The sequence below is a fragment of the Struthio camelus genome, chromosome 7, assembly GCF_040807025.1.
Source record: "Struthio camelus isolate bStrCam1 chromosome 7, bStrCam1.hap1, whole genome shotgun sequence".
Classification (NCBI taxonomy): Eukaryota; Metazoa; Chordata; class Aves; order Struthioniformes; family Struthionidae; genus Struthio; species Struthio camelus.
Window position 1 is genome coordinate 13,259,845 of NC_090948.1, and position 23,216 is coordinate 13,283,060.

General features: G+C 39.5%; 1 protein-coding gene across 1 annotated transcript in view; it reads left to right on the forward strand.

Moving 5' to 3' along the window:
• Window positions 1–23,216, forward strand: part of SORCS1 (sortilin related VPS10 domain containing receptor 1) — a 316,869-nt gene that overhangs the window by 193,415 nt on the left and 100,238 nt on the right. Inside the window, exon 5 of the mRNA XM_068949692.1 lies at window positions 16,289–16,362. Coding sequence (XP_068805793.1) covers window positions 16,289–16,362 — 74 coding nt within the window. The remainder of the gene's footprint in view (window positions 1–16,288; window positions 16,363–23,216) is intronic.

Sequence of the window (23,216 nt, forward strand, 5' to 3'; positions counted from 1 at the left end):
TGTGTATTCCAATACATTTTATAAACATTAAAGAATTAATTTTCCTTTTGCTTAAATTAGGCTTGTAGATACTATTACTGTAAGCCTGAGAAAATAATAGCATAAGGAAACTAAATAAGTAGTTAAGCTTATGGGAATGTTTGGAATTCAGAGTGAACTTCTGTTCAGTCCTGGGATTTAAGCTAAAAACCAATATCCTTCCAGGCTTGTGGCTTAATATCCCTGCAAAATTCAGCCTTGGGAAATGTATCTTGCCTGCATAAATTCTTCTTGTAAGCGTCCATTACGTGCAATATCTTTCACTCACACTCTATGTTGTCTGTCTTGTGGAATGTACTGTAGATATAATCTGTTCCAGAGGAAGGTGCAGATGAAATGGTTTTGGGGTGTCTGGTATGTAGTTAGACAAGGGCAGAATGTTATCCTTACCTTGTGGCTGTTCAGTTCCATGAACTGATGTAAAACAGACCAGAATTTGGTCTCTGCTGTCTTCTAGGACGCTTTGGAAGGGAAGTTATTGTATGGTGGTAGCATGAGATTTATTGGGTGAGGGTCAGTGAAAATTTCAATGGCAAATTTGTTAAATAGAAGTGGGATATAGTAGAAAAGGACTCTCTGCTTGTGTGGTAGTCAATCTGCTCAGGAAATAACTCTGAATTAGAGTCCATACAGCTAATGCTCATTTAATTTATGGTAGATGGCTACCAGCACGTACGTTGTGACCATTCCATAGGAAGCTGCCACCCTTTTCTTTTACAAAATCATAAAAAATGGTCTGGATATGAGAATGAAGGGCCCTTCCTTGGGTTAACCTGAATTTATGGGGTTGGTGTAGGAAGCACACTATATGGGTGACTTAGGTGATAGGGTGCAGGCTGTATGGTGAAATTTCTTTCTGTTCTGCCAGTGATTAGCAAATTGGATAACTGTTGGTAACAAAATACTGTAGTTGCCAAAAAAAAAAAAATTCAGGTAGCACAAGGACTGTGCATCACTTCTGTACCAGTTAAATGACTCCAAATTAAAGCTTAAAGTGTTTTGTATAGTTTTGAATCACAGGACTGGTTTCTACTTTAAAGCATAATTGGAGACATTTTCTGATTTCAACAAGTTTTGACCAAGAACCGTAGAGGGTAACAAAGAGGCAAGAAGTATTAATCAACTCAGACTAAATTAAATGTTACTCAGACAAAGGGTCAAGTTCTGCCTGTGGCTAAGTACAAATGGCTCTCATTGGTTTATACCTCTGTGTCCAAAGGCAGAATTTGGTTAGAGTAATTATGTGGTCTTGAAGGTATTTAGATAATTGCAATGGGAGCTCTAAGCTGGTTTGAAACAAATGACTGCAGTTTGCTACATCGTGATCTCTTGCTAAGGCTGTATTTAAGCAACAAGAAGCTACTACTCTTGGATTCCTTGTGTTGTGGGCATGCTGAACACAAGTCACCTGAGGAGCCAAGGGAAATGTAGCTACATGGTAATGAATGTACGTGGTGTAGGGAGCTTTGATACCATTGACTGAAGAGGCTGTGGAGATTGCATTGATGGGGGCTTTAAGGAGTAGGTTAGATTCCAACCAGTTAGGATTGTCATAATCATTTAATTCTGCTGTTTGCAATCAGGAGGGAGATAGAAATGGACTAGAAAATGTGTTTACGTTCCCTCCAGTCCCATGGTTCGATGGTCAGCAAGCCACATCGTAGTTGCCTTCCATTTGTCTCTTGTCATTGCAGCAGGTGGGACCGGGGAAGTCAGATGGTGAATGGAGAAGGAGCCAGAGAGGTTTCACATTGGCAACGGAGCGTTTGACTCTCAGAGGTGGTCCATCCAGTTCAAGGCTGATGAGGGCAACGCCATCCAATCCTATCAGGCAGATGGCTTCAGCTAGCATTTCTATAGTGCATACCTCTCATTGCTCAGTTGTAATGAACACGTGAAATGGGTCACAAAGCATCATCCCTCAGTCTCTTCACAGCCCACTGAGTCTATCACTGATAAGTATTACAGATCTTTTCTGTTTGGTTGAATAGGGAGTTACTAAATGGTAGAGAAGTCTATGTTAGCTGAAGTCATTTTACCTCCCAGTTTCTTGGGTGTTGTGTTAGTGTGAATGTGGTTAATTACTGGGATTTAGCTAACGAGCAATAACTCATTAAGCCTCAGTGACTTGGTTACTTTTGTTCATATAGCTCTCCCCTCTGTCTCTGCTTTGGGCAGCAGACTAGAATTACCAATGCTGACAGACCAGTCCCTTATTCAGTCATAACTTTTTCCTGTCAGTCTTGAGGAAAAAAAGAGCAGCCAAGCCGTCTGCTGCCTGCACTAATTGCTTTGTGATTGCATTCATTGTTCTGGCTGAAAGTACAGTTGTTACGTGGCTGATTCTTACCACGTAATTGCAGACCTACTGCATGCTTCTCCATCTTCTGCCTAAGAGGAGTTACAAATCAGGAGACGATTTCAGACACAAAGCATTGCTGCGGTGCAAAAGCTTTTTGGAGGTCTTATATGTGTGAGCTCTCATGGCTTTAATCAGCTTGCTCGTGTGATAGGTGCTGCATTTGGTGGGAGTATTACTTATGTATTGCTCTATAATCTTCAAAAGTGGTTTGCTGTGTAATCAGAGGGTGGGATGTAAGAGCCTCTACTTTACGTGGAGACATCTTCTGCTATTCAGATGGGTCAGATAGGCTAAGAAATGGCTAGTAATCACCCATGAATAACAAAGCCATTTGGGGAGATGAAATACAGGCGGAATTGGGAAACACAAGCCAGACGGGCAAAATGCAGAGTCCTAATTGCCCAGCTCAGGAATAAATGTACAAAAGTCCTCAAGAACTCAACGACATTGAGAGGAGCTGAAAAAGCAGCTTTAAAATGGAGTTATTGTTGCTGCTAATCGTCTCTTATTTTAAATGAACTCTTGAAGAGAAAGATACTCCAGACTAAAGGAGCTCTGTCAACACACCATAAGTAAATGAAAAGGATTCATTTTTTTTGAGGGGGGGAGGGAGGGTGACTTTCCCAAATATCTGATTCCAACTATCTCCCCTAATTTAAAAAACGTGTTGTGCTGGAGATTGGTGAGTTAGGGACTGATGCTTGGCTGCGTAGCTGAAGTGCTGAAGCTAGGATTTAGCAAATTAGGATTCTGTTGTGCATAGGACAACATATCTTCTGTCATCTAACTATGTCATCTTCCTCAGTTTCCTACAGTAAAGGAAGTGGGTTCAGCTGCAAGCTGGAGGGGATGTAAGGGTAAAATTTCACAGACTTTCCTGTTTCAAGTCCTTCAATAGGACAAATACCATAGAAAGTGAAAGAGCCATCTGGCCTCGTTTCCCATGCTCCGGTCCCCTTAACCCTATGAGAAAAGAAGGATAAAAATTTTCCTCTTTGAGGAAATTTGTGTTGATTTTTAAGTTACCCAGGGTAGGCTGTCATTAAATGGCAAGTGAGAATTTCTGTAGTTCTTTAGCATGTCAGCAAGAAATAGTTTTCCACACGACTGTTCATGTGTGCTTTTCCACGATTGCCCTAACAATATGCGTCATGACCGACTTAGTGTTAGAACGACCCTTAGCTCCTTGACAGAGCTTCTTATCTGCTGATAGTCGTATCTTCATACAGTGGTCAATATCTTTCCTCCCATTTTACAGAGAGGAAAATTGAGGCACAGGGAGAAAAGAAAGATATCCCCTGCAGGGTGAGCCACCCGAGTCTCGCAGTTGAGAGGCTCTTCTGTTTCTGGTGCTGTTGTCATTGTTCAAGGACCTGTCTTACTTTAAGCTCTCAAACTGAAAAACTAAAATGAAAACAAATCTCAACTGAAAGCACACAGGAAATGGATGCAAAAAGCTTCCTTCTCCACTTAACACACTGAAAATTCACTTGACATTGGACTGAAACTTTTAAAAATTATGCTCCCATATTATTTAATATAGATTCTTTTGCATTTTTTCTTCTTCTGTCTTCTGAAGGTAGATATTTGTCCCGTAGAGTCCAGTGGAGGATCAGTGTCTTTTAGGAGCTAGATTAAGTGACACTGAATCGGTTTTGTTTAAGCTGTTTTTAACTCTCTGTGCCTGTGCCTGTGCCTTTTCATGTCTGTGTATTTAAAGCAGGGGAGAACCCCCCTTGCCTAGATAATATAAAATGAGGTTATATAGCTGTGCAAGGCATGCAAGAAAGAATTTATCTGGTCGCCAACCCATTGGGGATTGCTCAGGTAGCACCCAGGGAAAGTAATAGAGAATAGATTTAGTGGTGTAAACTCTTCATGCATTTAAGTGGGAGAGAAAGGTGTTCATATATCAAGGATGACAAAGGAATCACTTGTGTAAACCTATATATGTCAGAGAGCAAGGATGTGTATGGCCACAGGATGTCTGTGTGAGAGAACAGACCAGCTCTTAAAAGCACTGAATAAAAGGAGCTGAACTGCAATCTTTTCAGCCTAGTCTTATCTTTGTGCATAGCTGTGGAGGTAAGGTCTGAGCTGACGCATCATTCCTGTGTTTGAGCTAATGCTGTGTCTTACAACAGCTTATCTGTCGTAGATGTAGCCAGTACTCATCCAGATGTGATGGACTATTTTGGATCCACTTCGTAACTCTAAAGCAAGGAGCAAGATTCTGCCTTTCATTTTGCTGCATTAAGATCTAACTGTGAGGGTGGCCCTGCTTGGAATTGGTTTGGACCAGAGACCTCCAAAGGTTCCTTTCAGCCTAAATTATTCTGTTACACCCTCTCAGTTTCAGTGATAGCGGTTACTGTATATGCAGACCAGAGAAGGGGGGAAAAAATGATTTCTTTTACCATAACTTGCATCATAGCTTTAAAATTTTCTTCTGTTAACCTCAAGCAGCATCACTTTTAGTTTTTATTCAGTGCTGCTGACAAAATTTAGATGAATATTCACTTGGACTAACATTAGCCGAAGGAGGCTAATCCCATCTAAAATTAATGGAGAGGAAAAAAGCTTCTCTAGAATCATAAGCATTAGCCGCTTTGAATCATCCTCTGGAAAAAGCCTATTTCTTTTGACACACTGCAGATAGAAGCAGGGAAATTGTTTACATGCGGCTAACATTAGCCTATAAGAATAACTCCCCCTTTTCCTAGGGCATTACTCCTTGAATAGTGTGCACCATTTGTGTTAGTATTTAAGGCACTGCTAATCAACCAAACTAATTTTCCAGAAGACTTGATTCTCTTTGACACAAGATGTTGAAGATGAAAAATATTAAGCAATTTGCACTGTAGAAGGTGTTTGGCCCAGCCTTCGCAACATGTGGCAATTTCCAGATGATCTCGGATATCCTTTCTGGGTCACCAACACCTGTGCCAGGCATGGAAAGGGCCTTCAATGTACAGATCTTGTGAGCTCTAGCCCCTGTTTTTAACAGTCTCTATGTGGTTGTGTTTCTAGGCAAGCTATCAGACGTGCACAGAAACATCCACATTTGTGGCTAGGGCTTTGCAAACCGTTTGTGTGAAGTCCTGAAGTGCAGACACCTGCATCTTGACAATATTGCACACAATCCTTTTTCAAATATGCCTTGTTATCTCTTGGCAGACTGATGGTATTTGGTGGCAACCAGCATGCTGTACCGATGAACAAGGAAGGGAAATCGAAACTGTTCATCTGGCTGTTATTTTGTTTGGAATTTTCCTCCTTTCTTCCTTTACGGTCGGCACCTCAGCATTATCTCAGCAAGAAGAGTAATGTTGTCAGATAATATCTTTTTTTTTAATTGACTATAAGCCAACGTGCAAACTGTCATAAATATATTTTCCTGGCGTACCCGTTAATCTCTCTCATGCCTCACTAAGCATAATGTGCTGGGGAAATACTTTAAAATAGTGAATGCAAGTAAAAAATGGGGAGGAATCCCTAGCCCCTCCCCCTCAAATAAATGAGAAATAATAAGAAATAAGCCAGCAGAGCCCAGTGGGCAGCCTGTTAGTCCAAAAAGGAGATGCATTTCTTGGCCAGAAGCATGATCAGTGAAATGTAAGGAAAGACTCCCAAGCAGTAATCACTGTGCTCTTTACCACTGACTTACTCATCTATAGGCAAATGAATATGCCCTTGCTTATCCATCTGTATGAATATGAGCCCACTGTACCCTTGGAGAAATTGTTCATTTGCTGCTTTGGGATCTTTGGATACGTATTTATAGCTGTGGGTAGAACCCTTGTCTCTCTACAGGATTTTCTCTTCATAATTCCAATTTTCCTATCTCTGTGAAAATTGACTTCTTTTTTCTTTCTGTCAGAGTGGGACCGTGCACTGGATTGGGAATAAGGACCTGTGATCAGTATCACTGGGTCTGCCACTAGTCTTTGTGACTTTGAACAACTCACTTCACTTTTCTGCAGATGCTTCTCTCCCTTTTCTGTCTCTGTTTGACTGTAAGCTCCTAAGTGTCTCCAGTTTCTTATCATGCAAAGCATCTGTCAACAGTAAATTCACATGGAGCCCATAGATTTTGCTATGATACAAATGATAGCCAATGATTTATTTTTAAATGTGAAGTTATGTATGTGTGCATGAAAATTCTGACATTTTGCCCTGAATTCTGTTGAAATGAGCCTTTTCTTTTTTTTCATTTCTGTTCTGTTCTCATGCTAACAGGATATGCTTTTTAGCCAACAATGCATTTCTTTAATGCAGTTATCTAGATAGTTATGCACCTACCTAGTAAATTTATAACACAACAGAAAGCAAGTGCAGGATACCCTGTTACCTGTTGCAGATGGTAGTTTTTACCAGAGAAGGAAATTAACCTTGAAGACAACTTCCTAAGTGGAGTGGTGAATTCATGATCTGTCAGGAATTTTCAGTGAAGACTAGATGTTTTTCCAAAGATGTGATCTAGTACCGCCATCAGTTGCTGGACCTGATAATTCTCTTTACTGCTTGAGTTAGTGGATAAAACTCTGTGGCATCTGTTTGGAGGAGAACAGACTGACGATGCTAGAAGTTCCTTCTGGCTCCAAGATATATATGCTGGGCATATTCCTTTAAACATCTGGTAGTAAAATTGTGTTTCCTGCCACTTGCTAGTATATGAGTTGCCTGCAGTGGAGACATCACACTAATACACTTGCTTGCAAGCCGCCATGAGACCAGAACATAGCTGATGTGGCTCATTTCTGAGAATATGTGAGAAGTAATTGAAGGATAGGCTGGGAAGAAAGGAAAAAAAAGAAAAAGAGACGAGTAAAGCTGAGAGACATCTCCAGTGTGCTTTGATCCAGTAAACACGCACAAAAGGACTTACTGTATTACAACCATATTGAACAATTCTAAGCGTCAGTAATGCATTGTTCATCACAACACCAGCCAAGTACCAGCACTGGAAAGGGATATAAAGGAAAGTAAAATCAGTAACAGAGCTGCAGACCTCACTAGTGTTTGAAATGGCTGTGAAGCAGGTATCTGAAAGCTTTATCACTCTGACATCTCTCCATCAGCATTCAATAAACACCAGTTATTGGGTAACCTTATTGATGGCTTCTATGTGGCATGATTAATGCATTGCTGCAACTTAAAACACTCAAAATCTGTGGGGTGTCCTATGAACTGTCGTGCTTCAGGGATATTTAAGTGTCTTAACAATGGAACTTACAATTAGAATGGAGACCAAGTGAGTAAATGAGTATCAGCCTTGTAGCCCGTTTGTGTAGCCTGGATCATGCATCCTGTGATCTATTCCAGGAAGGACGGACCATATGTGATTTCAGATTCTTTGTTTATTCATTATATATTGTTGTATTAAATTCAGTTTTGGCAGAAAAAAGTCCATGGCTCTTCTGAAACACAGTCTGATTCGGGAAACAGCAGCCTACCTCCTAGTCTTTGGCTGCTCTGTAGGAGGAATTCCCTGTACAGTACTGTGTCTAAATTTAATGTACTTTATTTGGCATCCCAGTAGTTGCACTGGATGCAAGTTGGGAGCACATGTGTATCCAGGACTCTGGATCCCTTCCCACTGGTGGGAGATGTATGTGGCACTACCGTGGAACCTACTGTCTCTGCCATGATGGTCTTTGGTCTAGCAGGTAGATCCAAAGGCACAAGGGCCTGAAAAATCCTAAGGGACCTTACATACCTGTATAAGCTCGTTCAGTCTGTTGTGTCCTTACTATAATGCACCGACCTGTCCTGTTCTGCAGATAGTATAGAAAATAAAAGAAATGAAAGTGTGGTTGTTCTTGTAGAGTCTTAAAGAAGCGTATCACAGAATTGAGGCAAGGCACATTATTGCTGTTTGCTTTCCTGAAGGTATAACATTAATTCCAAACATGCTCTTTCACAAATGAATAATATTTTAGTAATATCCCTCTGAACAATAAGAGTAATGACGGCGGCATTAATGAAGACTTAAACTTAGTAGAAGTTTAAATGCACCTATGATGGTAGCAATAATCTATCTATCTACATTCTATCAGTAATAAACTTATTCAGTATTAATGAATGGGGAGAAAAGGAAGGACTTAACAGCATTTATTTAAAATTATGTTATTTCATCTTCATGCAGAGTTGTCTTTATCCAGTTAGACATTGTTATGTTTATAGTTCAAGCTAAACTGTGCTTTTAGAATGTTACACTCTTTGGTGAAATTGAACTAAATTAAAAAAAAAAGTTAGTCCTAAAGATGAGGAAAAAGTGGACTCTAAAAATTTTCATGTGGTTCACGAGTACAAAATCTGTGTTTTAGATGCACTGTTTTTTGTGACTAAATCCTCTTTGAGATGGTGAAGGTAAAACATCAAAAAAAAAAAAAAAGAAAAAGAAAAAAAAAGATCAGGAAGCATGACTCCAAACCATATTCTGTTGTAACTTATTTAGGGAAAATGTCTTCAATAAAAAGAAAAATAATGTTGACTGCTAGCTTGCCTAAAATATTTCCCTCATGTCAATTCCAGCATCCGACTGAAATCACCTTTTCTTTGGCCATACTCCATGTTCCCATATGCATAATGTTTTTTGTATGAGATAAAATCAGTACATAAAATTGAATATCCTCATCAGCACAGGAAGCACATGGACCTACCATGTGAGAAAAGATCAGTATGTTACGAATATTCAGAACCCAATATTTTATCAGAATGTTCAATTAGCATAAACCTTGAATGGTGAAACATCATGGATACCTCAGCTCAGCCATATCTGCAGACATTGTGTGCAGGCATTGAAATGGAACTGAGGCCATGAGGGGGCTCCACATGTGACAAAAAGCTGTGGCTAGGAAAACAAATCTCTTGAGACCAGATGGGATGATGGGTAGGTCTTGACTAGTGTAATGGTCCTCCAAGGTGATATTGCCTCACGACATTCAAATTCTCAGTACTTGGTATGTGTAACTTTGCCTTCAAGGTCAGATGTGAAATGAGTAACTGTTTCTCTGTGTTCTTGGATGATAAATAGATTACTGTGAATGTAAATGTCTGGCTAGGTGAGTTAGATGAGTATGCAGGCAGCAGAGGTACCAGCTGGCTCTGAGGAACTCAGAGCTTGTTGTAACTGGATAGGAACAGGGATCGCTTTCTTTAAGACAGGTCTGCATTCACTAGCAACATCTGATTGAGGTCATGCTTTGTTACCCATCAAATTCAACAGCCAAATAGCCTTAATTCTGCCACCTCATGAGAGCCAGATTTTTGAATCTCAGGGAAAATTCCGTGTTCTTATGGGAAACAGGTGGCACACAGTACAAAGTTATTAAAGTGCATGTCCCAAAATCCCCCGGATGCAATACTTTATGAAAAAGCTAACAGCTCATTTTTTGTCCTGAACACACGAGCCTGTGTCAGAAGATTTCAAATGCATAATTGAGTTAAATCCAAATAGACAAGCAGGGTCCTATAGGGCATAATTTTATACCATTGGTGATTACATCAACATGAATCAAATTTGTCTAGTGTCTGGAGAACTCTAAGCCCTCAAAGTTCATATTTTAGCTATTTGGTTTGGAGTTTTTAAAATGCATGTAGACCGATAAGCAAAAATACAGAACTAGATAAGACTGCTGGTAATCTTAGCTGCAAGGACAGAGCTGAATCCTCAGCTAGTGTCATTTGGTTTAGCTCCACAGAAGTGAATGAAGGTCTGGTGTTTTGTAGTACTTAAGACTCCCATATGATCCCTTTAGGAGAGGTGCTTCTCTATATTGCACATTGAAGTTTCTCAGTAATTTTTCAGCTGAGATTTGTGGCATTTACCCATAAAACGATAGGAAGAATGTCATCTTCGCACAAAGTTTTTGCTTATTCAAGACACTGCTCACTAGGATATGCTGTTTGGAAGAACTGTTGAAGCAGTGAGCTAGCTTCTGAATCATCTCTTGATAGTCTAGGGGTTTATATTAAGGCTCGTGTTCAGATGTGATAGTATTTCCGGGCAGAGGCTTGTAAAAAGTTGATGAACAATGGGAGGAAGGGAATCAATAGTATCTGTTTAAATATTTTCCGTGAGTTCTGTGAAACATTAAAGGCTGTTTTTGCAGCCAGGGAAATAGGAAATCTTATGACAGAATGACTGTTCCATCTAATCTAACATTTCTAACAATAGCCTTCATGTTCCAGAGGAAAGTACAAAACTCATTCTGTGGGTGATTATAGAAAATAGTAATAGTTGTAAAATAAATTGAGAACAGTTCTTCACTAAGAATCAACGCTGGTAGTACCAACCAATGGAGTGCCAAATGAAATTGGCAGGAACAGCCACAAAACAAGCAAAAGGAGGTGATTCTTCCTGCGACGTGATGTTAGGCTGTGGAGCACCTTACCACAAGATTTTGTGGGTGCTGAAAGTTTACGTAGGTTCAAAAAAAGAGTGGAGAACTTAAAAGTAGAAAAATCTGTTGAAAACTGTTAAGCACAAAGACAACTTTTGGCTCAGAAAGTCCCTGAGCCATGGATTGCTGGAGTTTGAGACCATATTTCTAGGAACAGTTGCATTCTTTTCTAAGCATCTCCTCAGTTATGGCCTTTCTAAGAAGGGAAAGTGGTGACATGAAACTCTATTCTTATTCTAACTGAATTTGATCATTCTTATGTAATATGATAATAAGGAAAACTTTCCCTATCCTGAATCAAATCTATGCCTATCAACACTGTCTTTTGCAACTTAGAGACTTTGCCTTTTTTCACACGCAAGTATTTTCACACACAAGTATGTATTAGGATAGCTGCACTCTGTGTTGGTCCCTTATGGTTTATGAAGTTTAAAACGTTGGCATGTGTTTTAGACAGAGACTGGCTAATTTCCCTAAGTTTTAAGATAACTCATTATATGGATTTCTTTTTATTCACTTAAGGATGTTTGTCTTTGGAATCTACCTGAGATATGTGAATGTACATAAAATTCTCCTAATTCCAGGATCTCTGTGCTGCTTTGTGGTTGAAAAAGAAGGGAAGAAACCCTTATTAAAAAATGGAGTGAGGAAATCATCTAATTTCCACCATTTTGAATAGTGGAACTTTTTACAAAAGTATCTATTATGGTGAAAACTTGGCCTTAAATGTGTCTGCACTTATTGTTTTCCTATATTGTCCTAGCTATTGAGATCCCTACCAATCCTTCATTGTGTGAACACATACTGCAATAGATGATTTCAACTCCAAAGAGTAGAAAATCTGAGTGCAGGAGGAGACGTATGAGAAGTACGGTACATGGGCCAACCACAGGAGAATGAAATAGTTCCAGCAACACCATGGAAGGGGACAAAGCTCTTTTACAGCTGTGAACTAGCATATCGGGAGATTACTTAATACAAGTGATAATTATATGCAAAATAGGGCAGAAGGACAAGGAGAGTTATGAAATAATGTGTCCAAAATCATCCAAAATAATAGAGGATTTTATGAAGCAAAGATCTTGAGAGCTTCCTGCTTTTTGGAGAGATTTTCCAGAGCTGAAGTAACTAAAAAAAAAAAAAAAAAGTGGTTGTGGAATTCTTTTTCCTCTTCCCTCACACACCCTTCCCCTTCTAAAAGTGGTGTTTCACTCCAGATCAGATGAGTCAAATAAAGTTTTTCTTATAATCTTAAGGAAAAAAATAGCTTTTCTCCATATGTTTTCAGGCATTTAGAATTTTGTTATAGTGTAAACTCTCAAAGTAAAGCAAATAAACCAATTGGGTTTTAAAACTAATTTTTGTTAACTTTTTTCACTCTTAATAAGAATTTATATGTAGACTTTTTTCTTCCTCTCCAAATGCCTTATTTTTTAACTGCAAGCATTTACAAAATATTTTATTTTTCCTCTACATTTTCATCTGATTGTAGGAAAATTACCCTGCATTTACAGATTACATTTTTTGGTCCTTAAAAATATCTATTTATTAAAGAATGTTTTGACTCTCTCAAGTTGAAAATGGTACCAACAAATGTGGCCCACGTGCAAAAAATGGCTCCAATCTAAAATTAGTGACAGGAAGAACAGGAAATGAGAAGAAGAGGGGAAAGAAGATTATGGTAACTATGACCTGCTTTTACTCAGATGTCTCGAAGTGTTTTAAGATGAACCTTACACTATCACTGTGAAATATGTGAGCAGCTGTTATGCTCCTCATAGGCTGGGAAAGCAAGCAACAGAGCTGAGCAACATACAGATATTGTTTGGTATACATCAGGAAAGGAAGTTTTCAGTTTCCCACACTCCAGAAGATATTAGTGTAGTGTTGCAGGAAGGATTTTTTCTATAGCTAGTGGTTTGCTGTGTAGTTTGGAAGGTTTGGATTTGAATCCCTGTTTAGCCTCAGAAGACCTCTATAATCTTGAGGCATCCTTTCATTTTACCCTGCGTTTCCATTTTCCCAAGGTAAGTGGTCGTTTTCTAACTAACAAGATATTAGGAAAAAAGTCCAAATCTGATAACAACAAATACTTAATGACTATTAAGTTATTGGATATTACACAGAAATAGAGAGAAGAGGAAGCAAGAAAGGAATTAATCCCTGATGAACAAGGGTCAAATCTGAGAGATCAATTTGAGATTCGTACTTCATAACAGTCTTGTCTCACTTAAAATAGAAATGCAAAATCACTATTTGACCCTCAGATGAAAACATACATTGAAACTGGACTAGGTTCTTTCTCTATTTGTGGTTAAAAGAAGCATGGCAAAGAACATTATCTCATTTAAGTCTACTAATGAAAATTGTCATCAGAAGGCGTTGCTTACCAAAGAAAATAAAATGTCATCTCTGAAGGGACTACATGCATGAGCCTGTCACGAGAAGTCCTGGGAGAGAGAGAGCTTTTATAACAACAACAAAGTACGATGCTGTCTTTAAAAAATATCCATACAAGCACCATAATTGCTAAATGGGGAAAAAATAATCCCAGCTGTCATATCTGGTACTTGGCAAAAACCTGGCCTCCAAATATTTCTCTTTTTTTCTGGTCCACCTAAATAAACTCACTCTAAAATGACACTTGAGACACTTGACAGTTGAGAAAAGGATCTTGATGTAGAAGAATTGCTGTTATCTGTTTCCTCCCTCTGAAACAATCCTATGAAGACTTATGTTTCTCCACTTTCTGCCCAGTTCAGATGTCTTGTTCAGGGCACATTCTGAGAGAAGGAGGGCTTCCTGGGTCCCCGGAGGGTTGCTGGAGGCGATAGGTGAATGGGTTGTCACAGTATTGCGCTCAAGGAGGCGGGGGGAAGTTGTGGCACTGGGAACTGATGGCTACCTGGCACTGCGGTGAGTGAAATGGCAGGCAGCAAGAGGCATGCTGCTCAAGCCCAGATAAAGATTCTGTGGGCTGTGATAAATGCAATTTGGGTGCTGTTGCTATAACCAGCAACTTTAGAGAGGTAAGAACAGCTGCTGACAGTTTTGCCCAGGGAATCTAGAGAGGACAAGGCTGAGAGATACAGAAGGGTGAAGATGAGATATACTGTGATGATTTCGGTCATCTGAACACCAGTGTCCCTAGAAAGCTTGCATACTTCTTATACCTGATCTGGAAGCACAAGGTGTTTGCTCTGTTTTTTGGATTACTCCTTGTTTTTAATGAAAGGAAGTTATGTCATCAGGTGATCTGAACTTTATTAACAAGTTAAATTGTTGCATGTCCAAGGCTCATTGCTTGAGACAAAAGAAACCACTTTGCTGTGAGTGGAAAACATTGATATGTGAGCTAGATTGACAGCAACTTATTGTAGTTATGTTAATTTATATTTCTGCTGCAATTAGGAAAGCAGGCCTAGAAATGGATTTTGGATGTGAAGGGGGAGAAAAATACTTCCTGTAGTGCAAACGGTCTTGATTAACTGACCTCAAAGCACTTTGCAAAGGTCACTATTAAATCTCCTGAAAGTTTTTCTTTCATTTTCAAAAATGAAAGTTTTCCCGGGGTTAGAAAAGGAAAAACTGTTTAGCTTTAAAGTAAGAAATGCATACTCTTTTAAAACTTCAATGCGAGTGTGTTATTTTTCTTTAAGTAGAAGAGTCTAGATATGTTTTTTTTTTTGAAACTTTAAGGTTACCCTAACTGGCCCATTTTCTTTTATTTTTTCCCCCTTTCCTCTCCCCTCTTTGACAGTGTTCAAGAAAAGGGGAGATGGGAAAAAGAGGTCAGTTTTCAGCTTTCATGTGTTAAAGTAGATGTCAATGTATGCCTAGTCTACTGTTTTTGAAACACCTATCATGCATATTATTAGTTTCTCTGCATCCTTTCAAAGTATTGGAATAAGGAACCTGAGGATTCTATACAGATTTGCAAGGGGAATGTAGTATAGAACTAGAAGTAGATGTCAAGTTTTCCTAAATCCGAGTCACTTCATTCTTAACCTACGTTCATATCAACTTTCTGATCAACTCAAACCTCTAAAATCAGCTCCTGTCCTTCTCAGTGATTGTCAAGCTCCCATCCTTCTCTTCTTCCTGCCAATCTACTGCTACTCTTTGTTCTTTGAAAACTCAGTCAACAATTGTGCATAAAAATTCAGATTGTCAGGTTGTTGTTTCTAAAGATTCTAAAATGATGTATTGAAAAGGCAGATCAGAGTTCAGAGGAGAGGTCCAATTTGGAAGCATCCCATGTTGCTTGCTGGAAGGGGGAATGACAGTGTCTATAAAGCTAGGGAAGGAGGGAAAACAGGATGAATCTGTGAGAAAAGTGTAAGGCTGACTGCCTGTCAGTGCTTCCACGTGAGAAATTTGAAGTTAAATAAAGCAAAAGAAAGCCAAACAGAACCCGTGTAATCCTGCACTCTACTGTCCTGAGAATTACCTGCTGGTAGCATTTAAGGAGAGCTGCTGTTTGCTGGATGAAAATAGCATTTGTATATCACTCCACAAAGGTATGTCCAAGTATTTATAATACCTGTACATGACTTTTTTGTGCTGACCTTTTTCAGTTTGATTTGGTATTTATCATTGAAAGTTTTTCTGAATGACTCATGTAGTTGGATATTGCTTATATAACAACACTAGAAGGTGTCATGCTGTTTGCAGGAGGAGGACAGGAGCAAAGTGAGAAACAGAAGCTTCTTCCATGGTACAAGTTACTTGTGCTAGTCTGACTTAATCACTCCTGCAAGAGAAAGCTGGACATGTTAGAATACTTCTTTTGTGCCAAATTGAGCAATTAAGGGGCCAGTACTGGGTCAAAACCCTCCCTAGAAGGGAAGTGACTGGAAGTTATTGCCTCAGAGAAGGTGGTGGCCCATGTCATTGCTGGGATGATTGCAATGTTCAGAAGGTTCACTGTTCATGTTTTAAATCTTACCTCATAAAATTGCTGGCAGTTTGAGGCTAAACAGGCACTGAAACAGAGCTGATCTCTCCTCTCTAGAGATGGCTACTGGTAACTGTAAAGATATTGACCTTCCAACATGATATGAAGGAAGGCAAGTTTGCATCTCTGTTGTCAGAGCTAGGCTAGTGTATCAAACTGCTGTTTTATCCTAGACATTCAGTGTCTACCACAGGTTTAAGAAAGTAAAATGCAACTTTCCCATGCTGCGTGTTTTTATTACATGATAGTGCTACAAAGAGCTAGACCACAAGTTTTTACTCATGGCAGGTAGTTGGGCACTCCTACATAGTGATCCCTAAGGTAGCACCAGTTGAGGTCCATGTTGTGCTACTCAGTATTGCTTCAGTCAGAAGAGTCACTGCAGAGACCTTTAAGCTGTCCCAGACATGTCCTTTGATACTGGAATCCAAATCACTATCTCAAAAGTAATAAAAGATTCTTCAATTTAATTTCTGTCTTTGCGTTTTGCTGCAATTCATGACTATTTCTTTTTGTCCCCAGTTATTCAGCTCAGTGGAGTTTGGCAGAAGATGGCAGCTTCTTCATGAGGGAGTTGCACCGAACAGGTTCTACTGGTAAGAGCAAAGCCCTTTTACTCATTTCCTAAGCACAGCTTCCCCAAATGCTCAGAGATGTTGAAATGGAGACCTCAAGGCAGTGTGGCTGAACGTAACCTGCATTGCTGTCAATCTCTGGTTATTGAGATTAATGCTGAGCTGTTACGGGGAGGACATTATTCCTCCTGTTCTATGCTTATGTAGCCATGGGAACAATGGGATTCTTGATCTATGAATGATGTGCAACTGAAATATACTGAGCAATAATTGAAGAAAATATTGATTTGGGAGGCAAATCTTCTGTAATTTCCTGACAGCATGTTGAGTTCTAGCGCAAATGAGTATTCAGCATAAACTTTTGTGCTCAATATATAGAAGCAATCAGTCTGGTCCTGCTCCCAGTAAGAGGCAAAGACTGAAGTCCTTGGCCTTTGAGGGCACTAGCATTTCTGCCACGGATAACAATGCATCAACATCCTCAGCTCCCATGGTTGGGTTTGTGCTTTTAACTGATATTAGAACTAGGTCAGTCCTTGTAAGTGAGCAAAATAACAGCCATTAAACTGGGCAAACAAAGTTCTTCACTTGCCAGCTTAAATCACTGTGCAATACTGCTAAATGCTGCTAAGCAGGCATGCAGAGATTTCCAGACAGATTTTAAGCTTTGTGGATCAGCCATATTGTTTAAGTCTTCTTGCCAAATCTTGGGACATTAGTCGGTTACAGCAATGGTGAAGCTTGGGGGGGAGTTACCTTAAACAAATATCACTGTTCTTTATTACTGATACAAGCTGAAATGTTTGCTGCATAAAGTTATACTATAGAATTTATATCTAAATTTACTTAGGGTCACACCTTTGACATAGACTAAGTGGTCACAGTAGGATCTGAGCACCTCACAATTTTTTAATATATTGGGTGTCTGTAGTGGATGATTTAGCTTCAGCTTCAGATTCACACTACTGCTTCTGGTGGCAACAACCACTGAAAAATCATCCTCGGATGTAGGTCCAAACATAGTCTGCAGGCCTTTGAAGAGAAGCTATTGATAAAAGAGATACCTTGACTTCAGGAGGACCTGAACCAGATCATTTAAATGAAGCCCCCCCCCCCCCCATGGTGACTTCTAAACTATAAGCATGTGCCAAAATCACAGGTTTTGAACATATCGAGATTCAAGAGTGATTAAGTCAAATATTTTCCTTTAATTGATGAAAGAAGTAAGAGCTCTATGTCAAATTTACTTCCAAAGTGAATTTCATATTTGGCCTACAAAGGATATAGACAAAAGATTTCGTTACTGCTCCTGGTCTTTAATCCATTCTCAGAAGCTGTGTTAGTTGAAGCTATTGCAAACTTAATTCCATTTTCAGCTTTAAAATGTTTGTCTGTGAGTGTGTGTGCATGCGTACGTATGTATACACCACTCCTATTTCTTCTCCTGAGGGGCTCCTAACAGAGTTTCACACTATTACATACAACTCCCCCCAACACACATCTCTTGTTTCTCAGCTATTAAAAACGGAAAGTCCTGGAAATCTGGGGACCCAGTCTTTGAGATGTCCAGCAGAATTGTACAGGCCAAAGAGGGTTGGAGAACTTGAATGACTGTCTCTGTTCCTAGTTGCCTGTTTCCTTTACTTCACTCCAAACCTTCTGAAGTTTCCCATCATTAGTTGATGAATGCCTACAATAAGGATAATGATGAAAACGATCATTTTCCCTTTCCACGGAGCTCAAACTTTGAAGGCCTCTTAGAACCTAACAAATAAGAGAACTCAGGCTTGGAACTTCAAAGGCAAAGAATAAGTTGAAAAGATGAAAAGAAGTTGCAATCACTCATCTAATTCCCTACAGCCATAAGCAAAACATGAAACTGCAAGCCTGTATTTTCACCTTGAACGAAATGTCCTGTGCATAATACGCCTCAATGTAAACTAGACTGTGCGTCTACTCTCCAAAATAATAGCAATACAACTTGTGAAACAGTGTTGCACCTTATTCTGGTTTATGTATTATGATCATTTTCATCACCTTGGAGAAAAATACTCATTTAACTCCAATTATATGGCCAGCGTCTGTCCTCAAAACCATCTGTAGTGGAGAACAGAACTGTGTATGTGTGACTGAGGGTAGGTGTGTGGTAGAGGGCGACCTGTTAAGGGACTGGCCTTTTCTGCTGGTTTCTATTTCTGTGCAGCCAAGTACCTCAGGACAAAGTAGACATTAATGGGCCAAATTAAGAGTGGCAGCACTGCTCTCGCAGCATTGCCATCACTGACTCCCCATACAGAAAACCAAAAGAGAACCAGGCCTGAAGACTGTGCTGATGTGCAGCTTGGGTAGAAGCCTGCCTAGTGCTCTGTTTTGATTGTTTGTTTGTTTTTTAAATTTATTATCAAACATTTTGGCTTGGAACTATGCAGAGTTTAATCAACCTGAAAATCTGGAAGGCTGACACTTGGTCGTTCTTCAGAGCAGAAATGAACAGTAAAGGAAAATGTCCCACATCTCAGCTTTTCAAGGAAGGTATCCTGTGGGGGTTTTCTGTCCTGTTCCTGGTGTTTTCTTTAAAACAAATGGATTTGATCCTGGACACATCTATATTGTGCTGATCTGTAGAGAGTGAGACTATATTCCAATATCTCAGGAAGGCTGAGGGAGCTGCTTTAGTGCAGACGGATTCCCAGGGCTGTCAAAACTGGGACTTTTGTAAGATCAGGAAGACACAAAGCAAAGACTCTTGCCTTTGGCATAAGGCCCTCCTAAGGCTGCATTTGCTTACACTGCTTCTTTTGACAGGAGAGGCACATCTCAGAAACTTTTCAGATTTCCAAAAGAATTTGAATGGCTGATGAAAGCAAAGATGAATTTAGTAATTGCTGACTGATATTTTTAATTGCCATTTGATCTATTGTGGCCTTCTTGAAAATAGTTTGTGGGCCACTTTAAGTCTTGCGAATAAACACCACTGGGCGTGCTAGTTTTACTCCTCAGATTTTGCCTGCAAACACCATCAGAGAAACTACAGTGTCTTTTATAGCTGCTATCTTGTATCTATTTCCAAGAGAATTTTATTTTTTCCCCCTTTATTTCCCTTTCTCCCCTTATTTTGGCTGTTCTGTGAAATGCCCCAGAGGAATTTAACCCTCTGAAGAACAACATGAAAGCAATCTGCTGATGCCTCCTGCATATGTCTGAGAAAACACTCTATTTAGAGACAACTCAGCTCCTTGTAGCTCATGTGTATTTTGTGTTCTTGGGTTCTCTATTTCATTAAGAAGTCATTAACATGAAAACAGGATATTTGATTCTTCAGAGCTCGTCTGTTCTCCCTTTTCGTTCTTCCACCTGCAGCTGTAAGTCATGCTCTGACATTCACAGTTATGATGAGAGAGATTGTAATGTTACTCTGCTGAGGAAGATATTGTGTGGGGGATGAGCAGATAAACTTTCAAAATGGGAGACAACTGCAGTTTTCTCATCTGAAAAAGAAAGGTGGGAAGGGGATCTGTGCTTCTCTATCTCAAAGAAGGTTGTGAGGACATTTGTTAATACACAAGGTGGGCAAGCTGCAAAAAACCTATAATCTGTAATAATTGCTGTAACTAGGGGAATTTTTGGTATAACTGTGCTCATAACTTCAGTATGAGAAAGTGGTATGCTGAGGGAGATGTAATCTGGTCAGAGAGTCACCCGTATATGCCTTATGGAAACATAAAGGAATCCACACTGCCTACATGCCCAAGGCACTGCAGTTCTGCATTGTATCAACATTTTTCATGTTTTTTATTATTTCTCCGGAAGGTTCTTGATATTTTGCTGTTAGGTGTACTGTGACAGGAAAACGCATGAAAGTTAGTGAGGTGCTTAGTGACTCTGGAACTGTGCGCTATAAAAACACCCTCATTGTGAGGAAGAAGTATTCTAGGCACTATTCATTCAGCAGGGTAATAAAGAAACAGTCAGTTAATATACATGGCATATAGCTCAAAGCGGTGTTTACTAACATAATTAGCATTAGGGTAAGAGAAGCACTACGTGCTAGTTAGGAGAGTTGGATGAGTACTTCATCTAAATGCATTTGAGTTTATTTTTGTGAAACTTGCTGAATTTCAGCATACTTTCCTGTGTATTCTATCTGCTGGCCAAGACACTGGTTAAAAGTGAATGCAAGTGTGAATGCAATTGGTGAATCAATCTTATTGGGAATCACTTTACTTTTTCTCCTGCTTTTCTAAGTGGTCCAGTCATCCAGTCAAAGCTCAGTAGTGATAACATGTGACTTGCAAATCTAAACGCTTAGGACCAGTAGTTGCAAAAAAATACTCAAAATGCACACAGTTCAGTACGGCCAAAATATATAAGCAGAAATTGCTCATGAAAAGCTAGGTTCTTATTCTGGTCCCATCAAGTCATACTTTCAATCAAAAATTATTTCCCGAAAGTCAGTAAGCCAAGGTATGACAATTAGAGCTGGCCCAAAACCTAAAAATAGAAGGTTAAAAAGCTCATTTAAAAAATTTAATGCTTTTTTGACTGAAATGAGGCGTTTTCAGAAGAGAGTCTCACCTAATTCTAATGATAATATAACCTTGAAAAACTTGGGGAAAAAATGAAATAAGGCCAAATAATAAAAATCTCTTAAAAAATAGTGCACAATGAAAAACAGAACGCCATAGCTAGTAAATTATATAGTCAAGTTATAATCATTAGCTGTATCAGTGCTATTAATTTCTTTTTAATTGGGTATTGCACCCAGACAAGCAAGTGGGAGAAATACAAAAGAAATACCACTCCATACTTCAAGAAGATGACTGTCTTAATTAGACAAATAGCTCAGGACTTTAAAGCACTAAGGCATAATGATTCTTTCACCAAGGTCCTGATGATGTGCAGTATCTTTAACACGGGGGGCCAGCTCTAAATAAAAGTGGCTCTGGCACTTAGACACTTTCATTTTTTTTCCGGTGAGATTTCAAGTCAGTAGTTGTGCTCGCATCTCAAGTTCTTTCCTGTATTGAGACTGGACAGCTCTGAATTCCTGATCCAAACACAACGTAAACTCTGGGTTACTCAAAATCCAGGTCTTTTGTTTATGTCTCAAACTCATCTCTTGTATTACACAATTACAGAATGTTTTGCAAGGGGACTCTAATGTGGTAAATGGAAGAGTTCATTAAGAGTCCAAATTATGTACCAAGGAATGAGACTCATTAGCATGGAAGGAGAGGGTTGTGGGAAAGATAATGATTTCAAAGCAATAAGGTGGCACCAAAGGAGGAAAAGTGGTTTTGAAGAATCTCTCTGGGAACTTACAGGAAATAAAGGTCACTAGAAGGAGCTGACAGGCATATAAGTGGTGAAGAAAAGGATGTGGAGAATCAGTTCAGCTAAGGGTTCATGAAAGTTTTACAATGGTGAGGATAGACTTCAACTTGATTCACAGATGGATTAGACGTAAAAATACATCATAGTACATCTGATTTCCAACAGGGTCCTGTGTCCACGATGCTAATGATTCTCTGAAGACATACAGGAGATATGTCAGCTTGGCAAGGGACATTGCTGTGTCTCTACTTTGACTATCTTGTATTGCTCTGAGTATGACAAGGAGAAGAAAATGGGTAGAAAGACTGTACAAATCAGCCAACCAGTCCTGCCTACCAAACAATACAAGGCATGCATATGCACTGAAGGACAGGGAGAAAAAGATAAATTGGTAAGCAGGTGGAAGAACAGATGAGTAGATAGGGTATACTTGTGTTTCTTTTATGAGCAATGGCAAAGAAAGGTAATATTTAGAGTAGAATTGTAGAATGTATGTTTTTTCTTTTCCAGAGGAAGCTAGAGATTGTATTTTAAATGCTCTGAATCTGTTCACTGAACCAGCTGGAAGAGTTGAAAATCAGGGGAAAAATGTGTCAAAGCCTGGTAAAAGCTCTGTTTAAAAATGCATTACGTTCAAGCGGGCAAAACCTGGCAAATTGTCCTAGTGTTTTTGTCAGATTTTGATGTGGTGAGATTTGCAGACCCACCCAGGTGGGCTGAGCCAGTTTAAATGGCATGATATCTGGGCTGTTTACAAATGATGCAGCATATTGCAGAACAAGACCTTCTAATCACTGCAGGACAGAGGCAGATAGGGAAGATGCCAGTCAAGGAGCATGGTGACAACATGCCTGGGAAATTGTCTGCTTGGTCTAACATACAAGCCATAACAGAAGAGTTGAAGTGCACTATAAGTTTAATTAAAAATAGATATATTTCAGAGCTTAAATGTAGTGCAGATGGGCACATGCCAGAGGGGCCACATTTGTCAGAGGGTCTGAGTTAAGCAACTGGATAATGAGGAATAGCAAGGGTAGCGAGTTCTGTTCAATTCCATCTTTTTTTGTTGTTTTATTTTTCAATGAATTAAACACCACACATTTGCTTCCATTGGAGTATGGCTTTGGGAGAAAGTCAGGCTGAAGGTCAGAGCCTCTAGAACACAGGCCATTATTCTCTTATTTATATTTTTAAGCCACTTCATGGCTGCGAGGCTGAAGAGACAGATGAGTTGCAGAAAAGCAACACTGCCAGGTACCAGGATGAGAAGCACATTTGCAGCCGTGTCTTTCCTTTCCTGTTGCCTTGCTGCTGCTGCTAACATAACGGATGGGGAGTGACATGCGCAAGAGCACATTGTCACCATTCACTGCCCCTGGCATTTACTATTTTCTCACCAGAAATGTCAGGATAACTTCCTGCCCAAACAACATATGCAAGGAAGTGCATGCTCAGTTGGCAGTGTTTGCTAAAGATGCCAATGGCATTTCAATATGTTTAGTGAAAAGCTCTGCTTACAGTTCTTGGACTGCTGCACCCTG